We start from the raw sequence: 25,794 nt of genomic DNA, 5'->3' as shown, positions 1-25,794 counted from the left end.
GGTAGAATAATGGAAGTTTAAGCTGGAAAAACTTCCAAAAGGGGGGAGTAAAGTGGGAAAGAAATAGAATAACATAGAATAAAGAAGAATAAAGTATAATAATAATAATAATAATGAAAAATCACTAAAAGCAAAAATCATGTGTCTGCATAATCTCTGAAAGAAAGCTGTGTTAGCCAAAAGCTGTATTAACAGTACATGAATGACCTGATGCATATTTAGAAACATTGTATAAAAGTAAAAAACTGCCTTCATTATATTCCCATGAGAAATGGACCTAAACGTGTGAGAAACTGAATGTTACACAAAAGTAGATTCCATATACAATGTAAGATTCCATCTATGCTTCTTTTGTTCCTGAGAGAAAGAAACCTATAAAGCTTTAGTTTAGACCCTCCCCCTTGTTCAGAAATTTGCTGATTGTTAAATCACTTCTGAACCTTTTTGCGCAAAAATAAAGATCTCTCTTTCACCCATGGAATTTCGTAAAAGTCCTTTATGTGTTTGTGTGTATTCATTGTATACTTTGCTCAGATACAGGTCATTCAGTATCTTTTATGAAGAAAATCAAAACAAGCTTAAGGAAAAAAGAAAAGTTATAATCATTGTAAGGGTGAGTACTCTGGCGAGTTTTCAAAGTTTATACTGTGCAGTACAAAGCTTATACATGGCTTGTTTGCTGATGTGCCTCAAAACTGAAGTGCCAGGGAATAGACTGAAAAGCTTTGAGGAATGACAAAACGGGCCAGTAAGAATGGGGAGAAGCAACACTAGTCACCTTATTTATGAAGACAAGTGGAACTGGCAAGAGAGAAAAGAATTGGAATAATTAAATGATTTGAGAGGTATATTACAGGGCTTTTCAACCAGTGCTACACATACCACTGGTGGTACGCAGGCACCTGGCAGGTGGTATGCGTACGATGGGATGAAAAGCACTGTTAAAAAAAGTGTAAAAGTAGATGAGGTGAAGCAGCAGTGCTGCACAGACTTGTGGGAAAGTCAGCTGGAACTACGCAAGGCATTGCCTGGATCCTGCTGAGAGCCCAGGATCAGCGCACGCAGCCCCGGCTGATTGGGGGTGGCAGGCAGCCTCACGCAGTCTTCAGGCAGGGATTCAGCTGCAACTGCACGAGGGGTTGCCTGGGTCCTGCTGAGAGCCCAGGATCAGTGCATGCAGTTACAGCACTGATCGGCACTTCCATGCACCCGGAAGAGAAAAGGAGGAGGGGGAAGAGAGAGGAGTGGCTATAAAAGGAGCAGGTTTTAGCAGGAGAGGGAGATTTAAAAAAGACAAGGGGGGAAGAGAAAGGGACAGCAAAAGAGACGGAGAAGTACAGTCTTGAGGAGAGCAGTCAGCTGGAGGTGCATCAAAGAGAAAAGGGGGGGGGGAGAGGACACGATATAAAAGAAGGGGAAGAGAAGAGAGGATATAATAGAAGAAGGGGGGGTGAGAAGATATAAAGGGGGGAGAGAAAAGCATATAAAAGAAGGGGAGAAAAGATATAAAAGGAGGGGGAAGAGAAGAGATGATATAAAGGGGGAGAGAAGAGAATATAAAGGGGAGAGAAGAGAGGATATAAAAGGAGGAGTGAGAAATTTGTTAAATGAGTTTTGCCCCATTTTATGACTTTTCTTGCTACATTTGTTAATCACTGCAGTTGTGTAACACGGTTGTTAAGTGAATCTGGTTTCCCCAATGACTTTGCTTGTCAGAAGGTTGCAAAAGGCGATCACATGACCCTGGGACAATGTGACCATTATAAATATGAATTGGTTGCCAAGCATCTGAATGTAAATCACATGACCCTGGGGATGCTGCAACGGTCATAAGTGTGAAAAATCATCATAAGTCTGTTTTTTCAGTACCGTTGTAACTTTGAACAGTCACTGAGAGAACTGTTGTAAGTCAAGGACTACCTGTACTTTATCATTTTTTTCCTTTTTGGGGGGGGGTCATTAAGTTTTTGACACCTTGTTAGGCGACTGGTGGTACTCGACTATTGCCATATCCTAAAAGTGGTAAAATCGGTGAAAAGGTAGAAAAGCCCTTGTGTATTATACTCTTCAATGCTATCCTGGAAGAGACCAAATGCATGTTACACAATACCAATTGTATTGCCAAAGAAGGTTAGGCAGCCATTTTGTACTAACCTCATTCTTAACTGCAATTTTGCCTTCTAAAGTTGTGGGGATAAATTTAATACTGCGCAACATGATACTCAGTACAAGTCATATAGGTTTTCAGGATCACACGACAGGATATCTTTTTCAGAGTTTCAAAAGCCAGAAATGACGTGTGACTTACTAGGAATGCTCCCCCTTATTTTTAATTCATTGCTTACTCTGATTGACCTGTAGATGGTTCAGGAAATCCAGTATTAGAGCACCCCCTTGAGTTTGGAATAAATTAAGAACAAGCGTGACACTGTTTTGTGTACTGTGCCTTTAAAAATAGAATGGAAGGTGGCAGACAGTAAATCTGTTTCCATGGTGAGAAAGAGCTTAAAATCTCCTGAGGAGCCACTAAGGTTCCAAGCCTTAATGGACGCCATCCCCACTCGGTAAAAAATCTGTTCACTTGTAAGTTTCTCTTGACTGGCTTTAAATGTTCTATATTAACCAACCAGTAAAGGGGACATCCCAGATGATCTCAGTCTAAGTGCAAGTAAACTTCCCTCTTGAACCAGAAATGGTGGTAGGGAAAGATCCATCTGTTACTATGGTATGACCAACTGTAGTTTTGATGCTTGTTTCTATGACTTAATCATTTCATAATGCAACAAAAGTAACAGAGTGATTTCCAACACCTTTTTTTTTCAGTTGGGATCTGCCATTTTCTCTGTTGTTTAAATTGTTTATTAAAATTCTTGTGCTTGTTGTTAAAGTGGCAGGCTGGAGATGAGAATGCAGTTATTATGAGCAACTGAACATAATATTTTTGTGCACACAGCCCCACAAAGTTTCCAGACTCTGAAATGGTGAATTCATGTCAGTGAGGGTGTGGATTTATATACCTATAATTAAAATAATTGGTTTCTGCCCCACTGTCCTGTTTCCAAAGCCAAAGGCTGTCTACCTATTTATAGGTTTGCTTGAGTTTCTAAAGTATTTTAAAATTGATTTTTGGAAGTTTTCTTATTTAAACCTAATGAACTCTGTTGTGTATATTACGTATAAGCCACCTCAAGAGTGGATGAATCTTTTCTAAAGGTTCAGTATAAAAAAACCTTGTAAAAAGACTTCAGTGAAAAAAATTGATTGTTTAAAAATGATGTTTTTTTAAAAAAACTTCTCATATATAAAAGCTAAACATAATATAAAGATTAAAGAAAATAAAAAGTAAAGTGAGAAAGTAAGAAAAGTATGAGGGAAAAAAAGTTATATAAAAAACAACTTCCAAGTTTCTTTACTGAAGTTACAGGCAAGTAGATCCTCACACCTCCCTCTTTAAAATTACATCATGCTTTCTTTTTTCCAAATTCAACTCTTTTTAACCAACAAATCATAAATCGCCATAAATCACTTTTTTACATTTTCAGTAAAAATCCATAAAAGTCTTAAATAAAAGTACTTGTCCTGTCCTGATCAAATAGGTAAGTTTTGCTATTTGTGAAAATTCCATCATCTCCATAGTCCATTCCTCCATTATGATAGTTCAGTATTTTCTATCTTTGTCCATATAATAACCTTGCTGCATATACAAAACCAACATTTTCAGAGTTTTTTTTTTAGTTGGCTACCCATTAGTCCCAATAGAAAAAGTTCTGGTTTCAGCAATTAAAAAATTATTGCTGCTCAAAAATTTTTCATGATGACTTCCCAAATGTATTTCCCATAGAGTTTGATTAGTCTGTGCCTTAAAGGAAGATGAGTTGGAATTTGGTTCAAATTTCAAATTCAATGGGATAGAAGAAAAGAGAAAATACTTTTAACTGTTTATTTAGTTTTTTCACATACTATAGTGCTTTAGCATACTTGTTCAACATGTTTGATGTTAGACCTCCAAACCCATCCTCCCTGGCCATCTAAAATCAGACAAATACATGTCATCCTTAGATGCACTTTTTGGTAGGATAAGTCTTTGAATTATGAAGATCTATTTTGTCTTCCATCTTACAGGTTTCTTGACATACGACTTTCAAGATCAGAAGATTATGTCTCAAGCTCCCTTATTATACTGCCCTTGTTGGGATCCTTGGAAAGGAAGGACTAAAAAACTTGTAAAAACTAAAGTAGGCTCATTGAATCAGAAGCTCAAGTAAGTAAAAGTACAGAGATGGAGTTGTATACCTGTAAAGATCAATAATTTCTCAGTTGCTGAACTATCAATGAACATTTGAACAACCCCAGAATCTCCATAAGTGTTTTGTTAGTGATTGAGAGGGTTGTAGGGGCCACCATGCCATATTTTAGTTTGGGGAAATCCAAAACAACCCAACTTCCAAATCAGAAAAGTCACTATGTGCTTAAGAATGACAGAAGGTCATCTCTCCAATCATTCTTTAAGGAGTAACTAAATACTGGATTATGAGGGGGAAGAAATAATATACAATTGGTAGGAAAGTCTGTGAGAGGGAGAAAGCATTTCATCCACAGAGCATATGAAAACTTGGATCTTATGTAACAGTATTGCTGTCAGGTAATCTGAGAGCAATACTGTTGCCCATGATCCTGACAGAAATATACACATAACAGAACCACTAAAAAGCTGTTAAAGAGGGTTATCAATAGTACATTGCCTAGGTAAAACTTAAATTGTCCTCACAATTTATAGAAACATCAAGGAACTCCTCCCCTGCTAAATTTTAAGCAAGTAAATGGCAAGGACCTCAGTGAGTTCCTTTTGATTTGCATGGAGCCTGGAAAAATTGATTCCTGACATAAACTGTTTGTAGAATGTATGTGACTATCAAATTAATTGTTTCTGTAATATGCATTCAGCTATAATATTGGAATTCAGGTATATTATTCAGATATAAGAGTAATATTATATTATTATTCCAAAACAATTTCAAAACATATGGAACACTACTCAAAAATCATCAGCATTGACAAAATCACCATCAGTCAATTGCAAAAAATATTTTTACTTGGAAAAGTTTATTTCCTGAGACAATAGCTTTAATACCATCAAACATCAACATCTGCCTATCCCAGGTCCTTGGGAAAGACTTGATCAGTGGATAAAAATAAATCCAGTCTAAACATTTAGTTGTCTGTATGAACAACCATAATATATTAAATTTATATGCCACCTGATTTCAAGTGACTCTGAATGTATTCCAATATTCAAATTTGATTATAAGAAAATGACAGTAATTACATATAAAATCTAAAGCAATTATATTAAAAAAACAATAAAAACTAAAAAAATGTAATTATGTAATTTTTATGTAACTGTAACTTTCAAAGAAAAAAAAAACATGAAATGGAATGTCCTTCAGTTTATGTTCTGAGACTGAAGCTTTTGAGACTGAAGTTGACAGACGTGATCTCGGAACCATTGAACCATATCATTCATAGATCCTGAACTACCGGGAGAATTACCAGAGGACTGGAAAAGAGATGATGTGATTCCCATCTTTAAAAAAGGAAGAAAAAAGAACATCCAGGAAACTACCAATCAGTCTGACATCAACACCTCAGAAGATCCTGGAAAAGATAATCAAGCAACAGATCTGTGAACGCCTAGAAGCAAGCAAAGTTATAACCAGAACCCAACATGGGTCTATTAAAACCAGATCATGCCAAACAAATCTTATCTCATTCTTGATAAAGTAACTAAATTAGTGGACCAGCGAAATGCAGTGGACATAATATACTTGGATTTTGGTAAGACATTTGACAAAGTAGACCACAACCTACTTCTTGGTAAACTAAAAAAAAAAAAAAAATGTAGGATAGACAGCATCATCACCAAATGGATTTCCAACTGGCTGGCAAACTGCATTCAACGAGTTATCCTTAATGGAACTACATAACATGGAGGGAAGTAAGCATTAGGGTACCCAAGATTCCAGTTTAGGCCCAATGCTCTTCACCATCTTCATAAATGATTTAGAAGGGGAACTCATCAAATTTGCAGATACCAAACGGGCAGGAATATCCAACACCCCAGAAGATACGCTCAAAATCCAGACGGATCTTGGCAGACTTGAACACTGGGCCTATCTAACAAAATGAAGTTCAATGTAGAGAAAAGTAAGGTTTTAGACTTAGGCAAGAAAAACCAAATGTACAGGTACAGATTATGTGAAACCTGGCTCAAAAGTAGTAACTATGCGAGGAATCTTGGTGTCCCAGTGGACAATCACTTAAATATGGGCCAGCAGTGTGCGGCAGCAGCCAAAAAAGCGAATGCAGAGGGGTAGAATCAAGTTCATGTGATGTTTAGTACTGTTTTATAAAGCCTTAGTAAGACCACACTTAGAATACTGCATCCAGTTTTGGTCACCATATTATAAAAAAGATATAGAAACTCTGAAAAGAGTGCATAAAAGAACAACAAAAAGGATTAGGGGGCTGGAGGCTAAAACACATGAAGCAGGCTTGCAGGAATTGGGTATGTCTAGTCAAGACAAAAGAAGAAGTAGGGGTGACATGACAGCAGTGTTATAGTATTTGAGGGGCTGCTGCAAAAAAGAGGTGTTAAATCTATTTTCCAAAGCACCAAAAGGTAAGACAAGAAACAATGGATGGAAACTAATCAAGGAGAGAAGCAACCTAGAACTGAGGAGAAATTTCCTAACAGTGAGAACAATTAAAACCAGTGGAACGCCTTAACTTTAGAAGTTGTGGGTGCTCCATCACTTTTAAGAAGACTCTGGACAGCCATTTGTTTGAAACGGGATAGGGTTTCCTGCTTGAGCAGGGAGTTGGACTAGAAGATCTCCAAGACCTTCTTCCAATTCTGTTATGCTGTTCTGTTATTCTGCTTTACAGTATTTCCTAATGTCTAAACATTAAATAAACATCATTAGCAGAATGGGATCAATTACTATGGCTTGCAAGATGAACTAAAGATTCAACTGTACTAAAATCAATAGTCCACTTAATTTTAAATAATAGGCATGCCAATATATTGTTAAATAGTTCTAAATCCTAGATATTACAGTATATAAAATAGCAAGGAACTACTAGACAGTGGATTCATTCCTAGAAATATCTGAAAGAACATTTTTATGTATGGAAATCTGCAATCAAAAAACTATTTTTTGAAATTATGGAATGAACAAGATATTATCACTTTACCTTCAATGATTTACCATTCTAGATCTGGTCATTGTACCAAATAAATGATGTTTATAAAGCTACCTGTAGAGTGTAGCAAAGTAATGTGATAGAACTTTGGGTGAAGCTGAAAATTAAATCATGTTTGGGGCAATAGTGGATGCTTCACCAGTGGAAGCATTAGGGTTGTGAATCACCTTGACTCCACATAGGAGTTGGAGAACTCGGGGTGAAGATTTGAGCAAGAAAAGAGATTCAAGATTAGCAGTCTCTCTTTATGGAAGGAAGATTATAAAATTGGCTGCTGCTGTTTCTTGGGATTACAGATGTATAACAATTTAGTATCCTTATGCTGAATATTTTAAATAGAAAATTGCTATATTTTTCCATAAACCACATAATATTCTATTGGCTAAAATCCCAAAATGAAAGTGATCATCTTGACTGAAATCACTTTTTAGGATAGATGGGTTGGACGTTTCACCAGCAATTTGGATCTGCTTTGTAATAATCTGTGTCGGCTTAGTGTCAAACAGAGTCCAAAAATAGCACTGAAATGTGGAAAGCATGCCATGGGTGCTGTCAGGTTGTGAAAATGAGTAGCCACTAAAAGAATAAATAAAATAATATGAGTTATCAACCTGATGAAATTGTTCCTTGCCATTCCCCAGTATGTTATGGCAGTTTTTCTTCAATCTTTTTCTGGATAAATACAGTAGGCAAACCTTTAAATAAAGCAGGCGGCTGATATCAACCACATTTTAACGTTTCAAGATTGCTTATGTGCTTACTGTGGAACCCAGAGGGATTCTTGTACATAAAGTCTTGCAAGAGGCTGTCATTTCATTTTGCAGATACCAGTATTCCTTTTTTTGGAAAAGTTTGTTGGGTCTCAACAAACTTAATGGTAATAGACCCCAAGAGAAATGCCCATCCTTAAGCTAGAATAAGGTTTTTTGGCCATGTTCTGGTGGACAAATATCTTTCTACATGCTTATTTGCTGATTGTTGTTGTTGTAATAGTAAGATACTTTGCCACAGACAAAGTTCAAGTTATTCCTGTCTTTCTTTGAGTTGGTTCTGCAGTGGTTCCCAATCTTTATGACTTTGAGGCTTGGCAGGAGAGGAGGGGGAACCAGACCACACAAGTGGAAGGCCAGTTCCAAACATGCCATGGTTTGGTAGTGGGCCGTGGCCGGGGGATTGGGGATCCCTGGGTTACTGCATTTCCATGCTAGGTTTCCTTATCTGCATCAATGACTTAAAATAGTATATATTGCTAAGGGACATGGACTTACATTGATACATCTAGATCAGCAGTTCTCAACCTGTGGGTCACGACCCTTTTGGGGGTTGCACGAGCATTTCACAGGGGTCGCCTAAGACCATCGGAAAACACATATTTCCGATGCTCTTAGGCAGGGCTTGTCAACTGCCTTCTCTCCCTCCCTCCCTCCGCTCCACCTCACTTGTTTGTGGAAAATATGCTGCTTGGCGGCAGTCTGCACGAACTCTACCAAATGTGCCCTGCAGGGGGTGCATGAAGAGTGCAGGCACAGAGCAAGGCCCCGCTCTCCCCAGAGACTCATTGTGCAGCAACCGGATTGACTTCTTCTCGTGCACGCAGATCAGCGAAGGGGAGGCTGCCGCAGCATCCAACTCCTGCACCTGTCAGCTGGCGACCCCCGAACTTGCGCTTGACTGCTGGGAGGTCTGGCTACAGCCGCCGGTCTCCTTTGCCACCCCGCCCATCCTCGACTCCTCCTCCGCCCTTTCATGTCGAGCCCGCCGGGGCTTGACAGGGAGAGAGGGAGGGAAGGAGGAAGGGACTCCTCCTCCTCTCCAAAGCTTCAAAGCACGATCAGCTTCCCAAGGGCGCCACAATCCTCACAAAAGCGGGGGAGGGGGAGAAGCAAAGGGGGCGAGAAAGCTCGTGGCAGGCTCAAAGCAGCACCTGTCAGCGTTGGTGACGAGAAATTCCCCACAAACCCAGGGAAGGGGTGGAGAAAAAGAGCCCCCTTTGGAAGGAAACCGCCACCTTCTTCTCCTTGGCTTTGCGCTCTTCTGTTTCTTGGCAGCCGGGCTGGCAAGCCTCTCCTGGCTGGAACTTCCTTTCCTTCCCTCCCTCTTGGTCTCTTCCTCCTTTCCTCCCTCTCTCCCCTTGTCCCTTCCTTCCTTCCTTCCTTCCTTTCCTTCGCCTCCCTCTTTGTCCCTCCTTCCCTCCCTCTTTCCCCTTGTCCCTTCCGCCCTTCCTTCCTTCCCTCTTGTCCAGGATCGGGGCGAACCTCTACAGATGATCCGTGCTTTTGCAGACCAGCCAAGAAGCAAGTCAGCTGTAGCAGCTCTCCTTGGCTCCTGCCCAGCAAACTTGCTTGAGCTTTGCTAGCTTGCTAATTTAGCAGAAGCGCGAATCAGCTGTAGCCCGGTGTTGATCCTGGGGCTTCTGCTAACTTAGCAAGCGGCTTGTTTTCTGGCGAAGCTGAGCAAGTGAGCTGGGCGGAGCTCTCCTCTACCTCTGGCAGCCTGTCCCCATCCCCTTGTCCCTTCCTGGGCATGGAGGAGGGGAGGAAGAAAGGGACGAAGAGGGAGGGAAGTAAGGGACAATGAGTGAGGGAAGGAAGGAAGGAACAATGGAAGGGAGGGAAGGAAGGAAGGAAGGAAGGAAGGAAGGAAGGAAGGAAGGAAGGAAAGAAGAATGGGAGAGAGGGAGGGAAGGAGGAAGAGACTAAAAAGGAGGTGAAGGAAAGGAAGGAAAGAAGGAAGGGACAATGGGAAAGAGGAGGGAAGGAGGAAGAGACTAAGGGAGGTGAAGGAAAGGAAAGAAAGAAGGAAGGAAGGGACAATGGGAGAGAGGGGTGGAAGGAGGAAGAGACTAAGAAGGAGATGAAGGAAAGGAAGGAAAGAAGGAAGGGACAATGGAAAAGAGGGAGGGAAGGAGGAAGAGACTAAGGGAGGTGAAGGAAAGGAAGGAAAGAAGAAAGGAAGGGACAATGGGAAAGAGGGAGGGAAGGCGGAAGAGACTAAGGGAGGTGAAGGAAAGGAAGAAAAGAAGGAAGGAAGGGACACGGGGAGAGAAGGGAGGGAAGGAAGGCAGGCACTCACCCCAGTCCCATCCCAGAGACTCACAGATTCCCCTCCCCACAGGCACCCTGCAACCTGAGTGATCAGCTGGCCACGCCCCCTGGCTATTGATCACGTGACCCTGGGACACTGTGAACGTCATAAATATGTATCAGTTGTCAAGCATCCGAATGTAAATCACATGACCCTGGGGATGCTGCAACAATCATAAGTGTAAAAAATGATCATAATTCGCTTTTTCAGTGCTGTTGTAACTTCAAACAGTTACTAAGCGAATTGTTGTAAGTCGAGGACTACCTATACTTTCCCATTTTTTCCTTTTTGGGGGGGGTCAAGTTTTTGATACCCCCCCGGCCAGCTGGATGGGGGTTGGGGGTCACCACAACATGGGGAACTGTATTAAGGGGTCACGGCATTAGGAAGGTTGAGAACCACTAATCTAGATTTTAGGAGAAAGTGGGAAAAATTAGATTTAGACATACTTGAATGTTATTTTGTTGTTAATGCACTATTTCTCCTTCCATATTGTCATTTGCCCTACCCTGCATGTATTGGGGAGAAGAATACAGTATTTCACCGATGTACAAATTTGGATCACAAATCCTTATTTATGCTAGCAAGCCTGTACCGCTTCACTATGTTTCTCTGTTAAGCAATATATATAAAGTATTATGCTATGTATCACTTCATGGTAGCTAATTTTTCTCCCAATCTGTTTTGCTGAACTTTTCATTCTGCCTGATGCCCCACCTCTTACACATATAATAGCTCTGCATATATCGCTTATTTCAGTTAGGATTTACTCTAAAGAAAAGCTTCAAACGCACGGTTCACATGCTGTCACATGCTCCCAGGCCTTATAGGACTATCGTAAATTTGCAAAATTCTGAGGAAAATGTAGCATTGCTATGTGCCAGAGAGGACAAATGTATAATTTAGAAATGGATTTTATCAACATTTAAATTCTAATGCAGAGAAACACCAGTCCTATTCAGGTCAAGAAGGCTCAGAAATACTGGTGAGACTTAATGACCAATTGCATTTTAGGCCTGACATTTGAAGAAATTATTAATCCTTTCTAAACAATGTTTTTTTCCCCACATTAGAAAACCATCATCAGGAGGGATCCTTAAAGACCAGTCCAAAGTCCAGTTAAATCCTTCAAATATTTCTAGGTAAGTTTCTTATGCTTGAAGATCAAAAGCAAGGGATGTGCAAGACATAAAACCTTATGTGTATGCTGGGAATTTTAAATTGTTTTCGGTCAGTATTCTTCAGGGCACATGATCAAACAAGATATTCTTTTTGCCATTCTTGACACATCTCTGTCAGTCTGTATGTCCAGAAAGGATGTGATGCCACAATCAATCTGAAGTCCATAACATATAAGGATACATGCACGTGGGTGCAGATCACCAGTTGCTGAAAAATATATTACCGTTTACAAAATTGCCTACTATGCTGCTTATTCCTAGTACCCTTTCCAGTACAGAAACTCAGGGCAATCTACTTAAATTCTCTATATTGCAAACTTGTTCCAGTATACTGTGTTTACCATGTCAGCCCAATGATATGTACACAAATATCCTGCATTATAGTGCAGAGTATTTTAATTTTTGAGAAATCCTGCTGGTACTATTTCCTCTTAAATATTCTTAATATTTTATCAGAGTTTTCCCCATTTTACTCAGATCTGATACTATATTAATTAAAGCCAGGCCAATTTGTCCCGCTATTCAGGATCCATTTTTAAACTTGCTTTGGAAGCCAATTGGAGGAACAAATTTAATATTGAAAGCAACAAAGTAATGACAATGTCCTTCAATATGCTCTTAATTATTTCTGCAGAAGTGGTTGCAGATGAGTATTTCTTTTTGTGGTTATTGCTGGCACGTTCAAGGAATTTTAGAAAGAGTCTGGACACCATAATCTTTCTGTATTTTCATTCTTTTCTCTTTTTCTCCATAAAAAAGTCTGTTAACGAGAGAAGGGTAAACTATCAGCACAAGGCCTTTTATAGGTACTTCCTATTGTATTTTAATTATTATGTATTTAATTATTTAATTTATTTGGAGGAAGTTTCCATGATTTCTTGATTTTTCTATGATGAAATCCTTATAAGCATTCTCTTATGAATTTCTGAAATACATGTCTTTTCTATTTTTATGCAGAAGGTCCTGGTTTTGACAGGACTCCCTAAGCAAAACAGTTTTGTTGCCATGGTATTTTAAATAACATTAAGTTTTCTTTCCAGAATGAGATTTTTACCTTAGAATAAACTCTTACTACAGCTGCACAATCCTCAGAAGGCCACTAAAGCCTGTTGTACAATGCTTAAGATGAATAGATGTTCTAAGTAAGATGCTAGCTATCTCTCTAATTATTCCAGCAACCGTCCTATGCTCTTACTTGTCCTTCCAGAATGTGAAACTAAATTAGTTTCCTGCAATGCTGAAGAAAGCATTAGTAATGACTGAACTCTAGAATCAGGAAAAAACATCTTCAACAAAAGTGTTAAGCAGATTCTTATGCAATCTTCTGATGGAATTTGTTGCAATTCAAAAATGACACATTTATGGTAGGATGAGAGAAAACAGATTTCATATCTTATTAGGAAAAAAACAATGAAGCACTACAGTATTAATTTTTTTATAGTATGTCCTTTTAAAAAGTTGATTGACGGGATATAAACAAAGTTTGCTTTTGTAGAGAATAATTTGCTTACCAAAGTGTAATCTGGGGTAATTTATATCAGATGTTCTTTTTATGTATTCTGTTAAGTTTTCCTTTCCAAATTGACATTCAGATGTAAGTGTTCTCTCTAGTTTAGTGCAGAGATCAATTTTTTGACACATGCCTTTATCTCCTTGGTAGTCTAAATAATCTTATTTTTTCCTTCCAGAGTGAAATTTTCCACCAAAACCTATGTGCAACCATTAAGAAGCCGAGCACCTCAAGACGTAAGTAAAATATATTATTTGTTATTTTTTGCATGTATTACGTTGGTACGTGAATTATGAATGTTTTAATCCATCTTTTTCCAAACTACTCTCCTCTAGATGTGTGGGTTTGCACATTTCACAATGATTAGTCAGAATGAGATTATGGCAGTCATACTTTTACATATCCGGAGGATGCCACGTTAAGGAAGGCTATTTTAATCATTCCTTTTTCTCCATCCCTGTAATATCCTTGCCTTGAAAAGTAAAAACCTTGTACCAAGTTCAGTGAAGTAGAAGCTTAAGGGAAAAATTCCTTACCCCACAGAATAAGAATTTAATGATTAAAGTTAGATACCAGTACTTTGCTTCAGACTATATAGCTCCTCCCTTGTTAATCTTCTTTCATCCAACACCATTCTGGTCTGTTTCTAAGATCCTAAGATCCCGTGGCATAAGATAGAAGGTAATGGTGGTGGTATTATTAATATTAATTATCAATAATTATAATGCCCTTATATTGTTTAACTCAAAATGACATAACTAATGTTCACTGCTCCTGTGTTCCCCACAACAGCAACCCTTTTAAGGGGATTGGACTAAGAAAGACTGTCCGAAAGTCACCAGCTGGCTTCTGTGCTTTTTTTTTTAACAAATTTTATTAATTTTTCAAATTTTAACAACCAGGTAATTAGGAAGCAGCATGGTGATAGGGTAATCAATAATCCAATAACAGAGTGATACATAGAAATCTCAGTTTACATCAATAAAGTTCCCTCTCTATTTCCCTTAGTATTATATCACATTCATATTAGTACATTTCTAGCTAAAGTTCAATCAATCTATACATTTATCAATAACATTTTAGTTATACATGTCCAAGTCCTGTTTTTAGGTTTTATTTAATTCCAGTTATCATATTCCAATTTAGTCTTTTATAACTACTATTTATAATTCAGATAGGTCTACTTTCCCTCATTTCATTATAAACTAATAATACAAATATTATTCCAAAATTTAAATTCTTTCTTTATTCACCAATATATTCTATTTCTCATCTAATAACACCTCATATACTAATAACATATCTTTCATTATCACAAATCCATTTCTCTATAACCATTAAGGCTATAATCTAACAAATTATTTTAATTTCCATTATAAATCTGAATCCTAAATATTAAATCAGTCAATATCTCTAAGACCAGTCAAAATCTCTAAAAGAAAAGCTGCTTAACCCTCAAATGAATTTTTAAATCCCATTTTTAAATCTAACTCTGGCTTTCTTTTTATGCCAAGCAGGCTTCCATACCAATGCCCTTAAATCCTCCAGTGTATCTCCCTTGATTCCCACGCATATTGTTTAAATCAAGGGAGAACATCCAGTTATCATTTTTTCAATGAAACTGGCCCCTTTGTAGTTATTAGGTTGTTGCCCTAATAGTTCAAATCTCCATATTTGGTTTGAAATGCTTGTCATCAATTCAGTCTGGTCTTCCTCTTCTTTCTGATTGAAACAAAGAGTCATATCTGGTGCTGTAATGGTTGTTTGGTCATCCAAGTTGTCTAAGTTCTCAATATGATATGTTTGTAGACCAGTTCCTGTTGCTTTTGGAGTTACAGGTATTTTATTTGGCATCAGTATCTGTTTGTCAAAGTTCTCCATACGTTGTACATGCTGTTGAGTAGAATCCTCTTTGATGTTAAATTGTTCCTCTTCTATTATTTTTTAGCTTGTAAGTTGAACAATTGGGGTCTGGGGTTCAATCTGTAGTTTGGTGAAAACATCTTCGGCTTTCACTTGGGAATTTATTAGCTCGGTGGCTTCAAGGATTTTTGAAGTATTAGTTTATAATTAAGTTGTGGGTAGATTCCCTCCATTTCCATGGTGATTAGCGATAGTCTTTTGGTGGAGGCTATGTTTAGTAAAGATCAACCAATACCCACCTCCACACTTTCTAAAGCTGTTTTCACCACCCCACTGTTTCCAAATCTTATCTTTTTTGATAGTATGAAGGGCAAATCAAGAGAGTCAACAGGCCTGACAATTGAAAAAGAGAGAGAGAGAAGAGAAAAAAATTCAATTGCTGTGCCAGTTTTCGTCCTTCGACCACAAAAATCTTTCCCCAGACGCCAGTTAGTCTTTATTTGATTAAAAAAAAGCTGAAAAAAGAAGATATTTTCCAAAATAAATGGTTAGAGAAATAATAAGTCTCGGTAATTAGATCTTTTAAAATCCCAAAGGTATCCGAAAATCAAAAATTCAGTTATTTAGTTATTAAAATCACTTATTCTTTTCTTTCCTTCAACGTTTAAATTCCCAAGTATAGAAACGCTGCTGCATTGAAAGCAGGGGAGAGGTTTGAAAAGGCTTTCACAGGAAGATAATTAGAGTAACAAAGAGGAAAGGAAGGGTCTCACCCGAATCCTCCACGAAGCTTCATTGTGCTTAGATGTAAATTTGGCTTTCGGCTGGTGCGACTTAATGAGCGGCCATGTTAATGGATGCTCTTTTCTTCTTCAGTTCTGAGGAGATGCCTCAGATCAAATGGAGGGGCTACCACCCCTCCTCAATCTAGCGAGTGTCCTCCCCAATGGTGGTTGCCCCTCCAGGGTGACTTTCAACCCTTTCCAGGGTCTCCCGAAGAAGGGAAGAAGGGAAACCAGACGGCGGGGAAAGCAGTCTCTCTACACGTCTGCTGGCGCCGTGATCCGGAACCGGAAGCTGGCTTCTGTGCTTAAGGAAGGACTAGAACACAGAGTTTCCTGGATTCTAGTCCAGCATCTTAACAGCTACACCAACTAGTTCTCTTGTACTGGCAACAAGACCCAGAAAAAAAAATGGGATGTATGGGGAACAATTTTAGGAATTGCTGCAAAGATACAGTTATAAGGGAAATTGACTGGAGGAAAAGAGCAGTTTAAAGTAAAGTACACAGAAAAAGGGAACTAAAAGTTTGTACTTGGCTAGATCTTCAGAGAAAAGGAATTTGAGGATTGAGCAATACCAGTAGTTACTGAAAATGTCTTTCCTGATGCTGTGACATAAGGATGTTTTTGGCAAGAAAAGATGTCAATCTTACAGGGACAACTCTTAAAGCAGAGAATACAATTGCAAAATACATAAGGACGCAAGCCACATATGGTCTTCAATAAATTAATCCCCAAAGACACCAGGCAAATATCACAAGAACCGAAACATTGCAACCCACAGACTTTTAAAGTATAAAGCAGTGCTTCATCTTGAGATGGAATCCAAACCCAGCAAGGAAAAAAAAATTACTATGGTTCTCTTGAAACAGAGCATACATTTTAAATAGCTCAGTTTCAAGTTTAATATTCTACCCTCAGCTTCTCCTCCAGTGTATACTATAATGCATTGAGTGGAAAGAATTATCCAATGCATCACAGAGTGAAAAAAGTAACAGCTTTGTGATACCTTGGTGAGGAAGGAGAAGATGGGATTCTGAGACTGATGAGATTGATAAGAATAACAGCAGTCCTTGTAATTAATTTTGGGATCATGGCCTGGAAAAAGAGAGGGATGCATATCTTCACCATCTCAACTTATTTCCCCCAGGTGCACATTGATCTGGACAGTATACGATGGTATTTTCTCTTAAAGAACGCCTCCCTGATTCATTTCTTAACTTCTCATCCTTATTTCCATTCTTATCTAATCCCACCGCAAATATTTGTTTCTCAAATTAGCGTTCCAGTCCTTTCCCTCTTTCACTTTCCCAACATATTTCATATTTCAATTTTATCACAATTTCATAGTTATCTAATGCTTCATTAAGTAACCATTTGCTTTTATTTGTTAATATTTAAATATTGTTATGTGAGCAGTTTGGAATTTTGGTTTTTCTTTTGGTTCTTGTAAGTAATGTTCTGAATGATTCCATGTTGGATGACTTTGGGTCTGATCGGGCAGGCTGACCCTCTCCAAGCAAATATTTGTATGACTATAAAATTTCTCCAGAAAATGTAGACCCTTACCTATTTTGGATACCTTCCTTCTTTCAGATTGTTTTTAGCAAATGATATTAAGTGCTCAGGAATAAATATTTTTAAATATCTATCAGTCAACCTGAGGTTTCCTGAAATTAGAAAACTAAAGGACAGCACACATCAGCTTTCCTGTTTGGAAAAGCATACAACTCTGGCTTCTTTTATGAGAAGACAGCACCTAAGGCCAAAGAGCCAGATCAAAATGCATTAAATACATTCAATTTCAAGAGGCATATAACTGGTTTGGATTTTGAAGCTATTCTTCTAAGGCATTGGTTCTCAACATGTGGGTCGGGACCCCATTTGGGGTCGAACGACCATTTCACGGGGGTCGCCAAACAACGCAGTCCACCATTTTTTTCCCCTTTTCCTTAGCTGCGCTACTCCCTTTTATTCTATTGGCTTTTGAAAGCCAATAGAATAGACTCTCTTGAATAGAGTCTAATTCTATTGGCTTTCAAAAGCCAATAGGAATTGTCCAGGCTGTCTCTGCCCTGCTGAGCCTGCCAAAAGTCCCATTCTGCAAACGGTGCTGCACCAGTTGTCCTCGACTTACGACCGGTTGAGTAGTCCTCGACGTACGACCGGTTGGGAGTCGCGGCATTAAAAAGGTTGAGAACCACTGTTCTAAGGTTACTTCTTTTTTCATCCCAGATATCCAAAGTGTTTGAAGAAGAGATCACGCCTGGTTTTACCTTGTCTCACAGTAAGGAACATATTGATGTCACCCTGGGCGAAGAATTCTTTGAGAAACAAAAGCCTACAGAAGAAACCATCAAAACTACTGTGCCCGGGTAATCTTACATAGTGGCCAAATCATGTATTCACATAGCATAATTCCCAACTTCTTGCTGTGTGACATGTTATCGGTGTTTTGTTATTTCATGTATGTGGGAACAATGCAACCAACTAAGCTTCCACATCTTTATACAGATTCCCAATAAATTTTGAGAGAGAATTCAAGCATGTGCTTTTTGCAGATGGTTTCCGCTATTCAAGTATTCCCAGGAAACTATTTTAATGGAGGAAGAAGAAGGCAAAGGTCAAACAGAGCAGCCATCCACAGCCAGCCTTCCTAATGTAGTCTCCAGAGACTATAACCAAGGACCATATTGGCTTGGAACCATGAAGAAGTCTTGCACATCTGGAAAGGAATAGGTTGTTAAGCTGAAGAAGGACATCTTAAGCTCAAGAGTATGTGCAGAGGAGGCAAGGGAATCAATAAGGGCCTGATGATACATATTATCACACAATTTACAAATCTGCATCAGAGATCTTTGTAGAGGTGGGTCATAAAGGCATGTGCTTGTCTCCCTCAGTGCCAATGTCCCATCATTTTGGCATCATGGTGGTTTACAGCTTAGGTCTTGTTAAGATAAATGCAAAAGAATCAAGTTCAAAATAGATGGCTTTTTCTGTCCTAGAGTGGAAGTGAGAGCTGCCTATAGAAGTCTATGAAGAAATCTAGAATTTAGCAGTGGATATGACCAGACACCCATTTAATTTTCTCTCTCCCCCCCACCCACTTCCCAGAAAAAAGAAACAAGCAGTTCCTAGCTTACAAACCCCTTAAACTGTTTTTACATCTGCTCGGGATATCTCTTACATCTTAGAGTTGGGAAGATGTATGCTGCTGAAGGAAACCTTCAAAAAGCCTTTAATTACTGTAATTTCCCATGTCATCTTTGATTCTCAATATTAGCCTGAATACATTTATAGCTGAGATTTTAAGATGAGATTTTGAGTCAATGTTTGGTTCAACTGAATGGTTTTCTGTTATGCTTTTCCGCCATAATGGGATTGTCTAGAGATTTAAATAAAAGACACATTACATAATAGTGGTAATTGAGACAATTTAATTATTTGTCTCAATCATTTGGTCATCAGCTTGTTTTATGCTCCTTTACAGATCTGAGTCTCAATCTGAAAGCTCTAATAACATCCCCAAATTCCTGTATTGTATTAAGACACGATGCTTATAATTGCTGTAATTACATTATGCCTGCAGACTGCAGAATTTGCCAAATATTGTAATCCACAAAATTCAGCCCATACTTTCTCTATACACAAATGATTATAGATTAGATCTTGAATGCAATGACTTTCTATATCAAATATGTTTAATAGAATGCAATGGGAGTTTTATACTGCCCTCTCTCTCTCTCTCTCTCTCTCCCTCCCTCCCTCCCTCCCTCCCTCCCTCCCTCCCTCTCTCTCTCTCTCTCTCTCTCTCTCTCTCCCCCTTTGCAGCACTCCACCTAAGCTTGAAACGTAAGTATTGATACAGTCTTTTCCTCTTATGGTTTTCTTGGATTGCAATCAATATAGTGCCTAAATGTGTCCCCTGTTCTGTTTGCTCCTCTATAATCCCGTATTTTGTTACTCTGAGTTAATCTCATTTCTTTATGGTCTATTTTAATCTGAGTTTACAAAGTATTTTGAGGAACAGTGTACCAAATCTGCTGCCCTGGAAACAACAAATTCTTGTTCTGCAAAAATGTCTGGGGTGTTGCTGAGTTAAACACTTGTGTACTTATTAGACTTTTCTCATGTGTATTTGTCTGCTCTGGAGTAAGAATGGACAGTTTGATCAGCTTTGACAGAAAAAGGTAAGGAAGGTCATATAAATTATATTACAGCACTGTTTCCCTAAGATGTGGCCACGCTGACAGGTTTATGAGTCCTAGGCCAAATAAACTGGAGAGCATTAGGTTGCTAGTCTGCTGAATTAGCTGATATTCTTCCTACAGTAATTTTTTTTTGTAGTTATAAACCTTTATGTTTAAAAGCCTCATTTTCAGGGGTATTCAAAAGAGCCTCCTAAACTGAAGAGACAATTGAAAATGATAGTAAAATTGGGAAACATTTCAGATTCCAAAATTGAGTTGCTGTTGACCTCAAAAGAGAGTTTTTAAAAGGAAGACATATAAACATGAAATGTTTCAATTGGACTACTAGACACTTTGATTCTGTTTGTTTCAGATTTAGCATGGCATTTTGATAGGCAATCTGATATTCTCCAGATGCTTGGACAGCAACCTAGCTGACCTGGCCAATAGCAGGTATTAAGGAACCTGTGGAGGACATCGGCCTTCCTATAGCTATTCTCAGAGACATATGTTACCTTTGTTGTTATGATCTTTGTTTTTGTTTTTAAAATGTATATTGAAATGGGAAACTGTCCTATTCCATTTCAGTCTGACTGTATCAGATTGATAGAATTGTCCTTTAGAATGTATTACTATTTACTAGTAAATTCAGATAAGAATGCCTACACCTATATATCTAAACTGCCATTGGAAGGTATTTCCTAGTATTTCTTATATTTATTAGTTCTCAGAAGTTATTTATTATTCATTCAGGGTCTTTTAATGGACTTCAGTAATCCAAGTTGTACATTGCATTTGCCTCCTATACAAGTCCAGGCTGAGTCACACATTAATGTGACAATGGTGTAATCTAGAGATGTTTTTACAGATTTAATGACAACAAATCGAATTTCCAAATTTCCCAAGCATTTTTTAAAAAAAATGATTCCACTGGGAGAAATGATAAAAAATCCAATATGATGTTTAAATGTAGAAACCAGCTCTCTGTTGTTCAGTTACTTCTGATTTTTCATGGTATCATTTTGCCAGGATTATCAGTAACTAGTTGGGTTCTTTTAAACTCCTGCTTATGTCATTAATGATGGTATCTAGCTAGTCCATCTTATGTAAACATCTTTTTTCAATTGACTTCAATTTTTCCAAGCAGTAGAATCTACTCCAAGGATGTTTGCATTTGTATAATCTGTCCAAAATATTGATTATATTTGTAAGCCCACCTTGACTGAATGAATGAATGAATGAATAGAAGGGGTGTGTACCTATTTCTAGAATGAACAGGGTGAGCAGAAACAGTTGGAAATAGGTGCTTTCTCAGGGATCCAGACTCTATGCCAAGAGCTTTATAGTTAATAACCAGCATCTTGAATTGCATTCGGACTGGCAACCAATGCAGCTCACATAGCAGTGGTGACATATGAGCATACCCAAAGGCACCCATTATATTCTGATTGGTCTTCAAAGGGCAGCTCCTAGTAGAGCACATTGCAATAATTCAGTTATATCCATTTAAATCCAAACAAATTTACATTTCAAAGTAATAATTATTATTTCTCTGGAACAATTTGTAGGGAAGATGTTGTTGCTGACTTAGTGGAACAGATTTCTGAACTGACAGCTATTATAGAGCAATTGCGCCGAGATCATCAAGTAACACATAAACAGGCGAGTCATGTTGGTCGTGGAGAAAATCTTCCCCGTAGATATTTCAGAGATTCTGCTATATTGGGAGAGAGACTACTGGTTGGGAGGAAACTATTAGGACCTCTTCCAGAAACCAATTACTATCAAGTTAGGTGAATTGAATTTAAAAAGATATTTCTAAAGCAAAAGTACTAATGGGAAGAATTAGCATGGAGATAGGGTGAAGTGGAATGTATTTAGTCTCTTGGTTGCAGATAGAACTTCTATGCACTGCTGAATGGTGTACCTTTGAGTTAGTCTTGATTCCAATAATGATTCCAGCCATGTTCCTGCAATTTCCTTGGCAAAATGGTTTGCTGTTGGCTTTTTCTGAGGGCTGAGGGAGACTGACCAGCTGGCTTTGTGACTAAAGCCGGATTAGAATTCATAGTCTCTTGAAGTCTAGCCATGTGTCTTTAAACACTGCCCTGGCTATCTATATATACAGTTACACTGTTAAAAAAAACCCATTAGGGAAGTACTTATTAAATGTAATTATTTTTTTCTTTTTTCTAGCTAGAGAAAGATATGGAAGAAAAATGCACTGACATGCAAGAGGAACATGACAATAAAATGAGGTCTGGCTGTCCTTGTTTGGAAATCTTGAAGTAACTTTTCTTTTTCCCTAGTTATAGGAGCAAAAGAGGAATAACAGCATATTAAGGAAACAACTTCCCTTCCCCCCATCCTTAGAAAGGAAGCAGACAGCATGTGACTTTTTAGCATTGTTCTGTGGAGGCTAACTCAGAAGTAATAATGAACAAAATATTTTGACTATTAATTAATCTGTGTTATTGGCCATTTTCAGTCACATAAACATCTTTTTTAATGCATAGCACAAATAGAGTATACAAAAGAAATTATTAATTGTTAAATTATTGCATTTTTGCACACTGTATTTTTAGTCTTTAAAGTTAATTTTTGTATGAATGAAAATGCCCAACAAGGGAAATTCAAACGAAGTTATTCAGAAGTTAAGTCCATACAAGGTTGGTGAAATTTTCTTACAAATATATTTGGATGTTTAGAGCCACATTCAACATAAGTTAAATAGTGCTGCTATTCTATCCAGAGTGCTGAACAATTCCCTCCCAGGATGTAGTCCTGTTGAAAATCCTTCTTCTGTTATTTACTCTGTGGGGAAGCTCCCTAAGCAGATATAAGCACAAGGAAGTAGAGTTAATTTTCCCTACCTTACTGCTGGAACCCAAATACTTATCAGCTTTCCTTTCCCATCAGTGCCTGCTACTTTACCTACACATCAGATGCAGCTTTGGGCCCTTAAAAGGTCATTCTCCTTTTCATTAGTTCCAGTTTCCCACTTACTTGTCTATACTGTGATTAGAATTATTCCTTAACAAACCACAGTAGCAATTGGTGTGGGCATGGCATACTTTCACCCAGAAAAATTCCTGTGAATAAAAACACAATAACAATAATGTAGTATCATAGGAATAATAAAAATAATCACAATAATTGTTCTTCATATAGATTACAACATGCAATAAAAATAATATGTAAATATAATTGAACATTGGTTTTGAATGCACCTTGGTACTCAACTGCTTTGAAACTCGTTAAATTTGGTATCAACACATTTTGACATGAAAAGTTTGCCGAAACTTATTGTTTGTTTGTTACTCAATGCATAAGCTAGAACTTGTCTGTGTCAGCTACCTTGTGATTCACTACATTATTTCTTATGGGAAAAAAGTGTTTGATCCTCATCGGTTGTGGTACTCATTGTGGCTCTTGGAACCAATTAATGTTGAGTACTGAGGTACCACTGTAGTAAGAAAACTTATTGAAAATCCTAGGTTTAGCTCCTGTGCAAGTTACAAGCAGTCCAGAGCTTTTCACAACAGGATGGAGTTATCCATTTTCCCAATTTCAAGAGAGCCAGTAATTTCAAGGCTTTGCTACGGAGATTTTTCATAAAACTGAAGAAATACAGGAAGAAATACAGTACTGTAAGCTGTTTCACCTAACCTGGAGCCTTTTCCTACTGAGTTGAAGTTCCCATTAATAGTCCTTGAACCAGCAGAGAACTATACTACTATGAATTTACTAATCCCTGTCCTGCCTTAATAGGCAAACAGTGATGACCTTAGTTATTATGTGCAAAATCTATTAAGGAAAGGAATTGCTGACTTGCTTTGGTTTCCTTCCTTCGCATCCCATCAAACATCAGATGGGGTTGGCTTTGAGAAGGGATACATTCTGATAGATGGCCTAAAGAGTAACTATTTGTCTTGTTAGCTTGCATTCAAAAGAAGCCTGGTCAACAGCTAACAGATACTATAGGCTTTTCTGCTTCCTTGTGGAGTTCTCTACCAGCTCTAGTCACCTGTTAGCTGGGCTGATCTATCTTTCAAAGCCAGGTTGGCCCAGAGGTCTGGAAAGTTAATGAGAAAATCCTGGAGACTCCCACTGCCCAGACCAGAAAGGCCCTGGAGTATTGTAACCAATGACTGGAGAGAAAGGAGGCTCCCCACACTGTCCAACATCTACAAGTGTCCTCGGCTTAAGACCACAATCGAGCCCAAAGTTTATATTGTTAAACAAAACATTTGTTAAATCATTTTTGCCGCATTTTATGACTTTTCTTGCCACAATTGTTAAGTGAATCAATGCAGATGTTAAGTTAGTAACATACAGTAGATGTTAAGTGAATCTGGCTTCCCCATTGACTTTGCTCATCAGAAAGTCACAAAAGGTGATCATATGACCCTGGCACACTGCAACCATCATAAATATGAACCAACTGCCAAGCATCCGAAATTTTATCATGCTGCAAGGGTCATGTGAAAAACAGTCACAAGTCACTTTTTTCAGTGCCATTGTAACATCAGTCACTAAACAAATGGTTGTAAGTCAAGGACTATCTGTATTGAATTGATCTCATGCTTTAGTCTTTTTCATAATGCCACAAAGAGAATGATACATGAAGGGCTGATCTTCCTTACTTTCTCTCTTCAGGCTAAGACATGCTTGTGTATGTTTCTTCTGTACTTTTAGTGCTGCTTTGCTGTCACCCTCTCCAGTCACTGCACAGATTTTTGTAGATTTCCCTCCCCCCCTCCCATAGAGTATTTGAGTCCCTCTGATTTCCTCCTGAAATGTAAAGGATATTTTACAACCAGACTGGATATGATTTTAGATAAGATTAAAGGCTGTATAGCAATGGTTCTCAACCTTTTTAATGCCACAATCCCCAACCCGGTCGTAAGTCAAGGACTACTCAACCGGTCGTAAGTCGAGGACTACTCAACTGGTGCAGCACCGTTTGCAGAATGGGACTTTTGGCGGGCTCAGCAGGGCAGAGACAGCCTGGACAATTCCTATTGCTTTTGAAAGCCAATAGAATTAGACTCTATTCAAGAGAGTCTATTCTATTGGCTTTCAAAAGCCAATAGAATAAAAGGAAGTAGCGCAGCTAAGGAAAAGGGGGAAAAAATGGCAGACTGCGTTGTTTGGCGACCCCCGTGAAATGGTCGTTCGACCCCAAATGGGGTCCCGACCCACAGGTTGAGAACCACTGCTGTATAGTAAAGTGACAAAAATCAGGTGCTGAGACTTGTACAAGAGAAGAGCTTTTCACTAAGGCAATGTTTCCACTCTGTGTGTATCTCTTCAAGTTTATTATGAAGACAGACTAGAGGACCTAACAGTCCACAAGTGCAGAAATGCCTTTTTTACCTTACTTTCCTGTTATGTTGTCTTGGCAGGGAGATTCAAGGATTTCACATACTAGAAGTGAATAACCTGGAAGAGCAGTATAAGAAAGAGTTGCGGAATGAGAGGGCAACTGCACAAGAAAAATTGGGTATGATGCATAAATATCTATTCATCTCATACCTACATGTGTCGTGGAACTTCAGTACACAGAGTTGTTTCACAAAGAAAATTGGAAATTTATAAGTAGCCAGGGACAATGGGATGATTAACACACCAGTTTGTTGTAATGGTTAAGACCCAAGGTTGGAAACTGGGGGACTGTGAATTCTAGTCCTGCCTTAGGCACAAGGCTAGCTGGGTGATCTTGGGTTAGTCACTCTCTTTCAGCCTTGGGAAGAATGCAATGGCAAACCACTTCTAAAATCTTGCCAAGAAAACTGCATGAACTTGCAGGCAATTGCCAGGAGTCAATGTTGACTTACATACACACACACACACACACACACACACACACACACACACACACTTGTATTTCCATCAGCTGTTGCTATTGCATTTAGAAC

The 25,794-nt window shown here is 38.4% G+C and overlaps 1 protein-coding gene across 1 annotated transcript; it reads left to right on the top strand.

Annotated features, from left to right (window-relative positions):
- Positions 1-1,988: 1,988 nt before the first annotated feature.
- Positions 1,989-25,433, top strand: LOC120312869 (flagellum-associated coiled-coil domain-containing protein 1-like; the record flags this gene model as incomplete). The annotated part of the gene is made up of 9 exons (XM_039354168.1): positions 1,989-2,130; positions 4,123-4,261; positions 11,421-11,489; positions 13,217-13,274; positions 17,919-18,058; positions 19,515-19,535; positions 21,442-21,535; positions 22,070-22,131; positions 25,282-25,433. Coding segments are annotated over exons 1-9 (769 nt in total), but the record flags the coding sequence as incomplete, so codon positions are not given.
- Between the last annotated feature and the right edge of the window lie 361 nt (positions 25,434-25,794).

Source organism: Crotalus tigris, unplaced genomic scaffold (assembly GCF_016545835.1).
Source record: "Crotalus tigris isolate CLP2741 ecotype Arizona unplaced genomic scaffold, ASM1654583v1 scf7180000017568.13789103, whole genome shotgun sequence".
NCBI lineage: Eukaryota > Metazoa > Chordata > Lepidosauria > Squamata > Viperidae > Crotalus > Crotalus tigris.
Note: the sequence above shows the minus strand (reverse complement) of the source record. Positions and strands in the feature narration are given on the sequence as shown.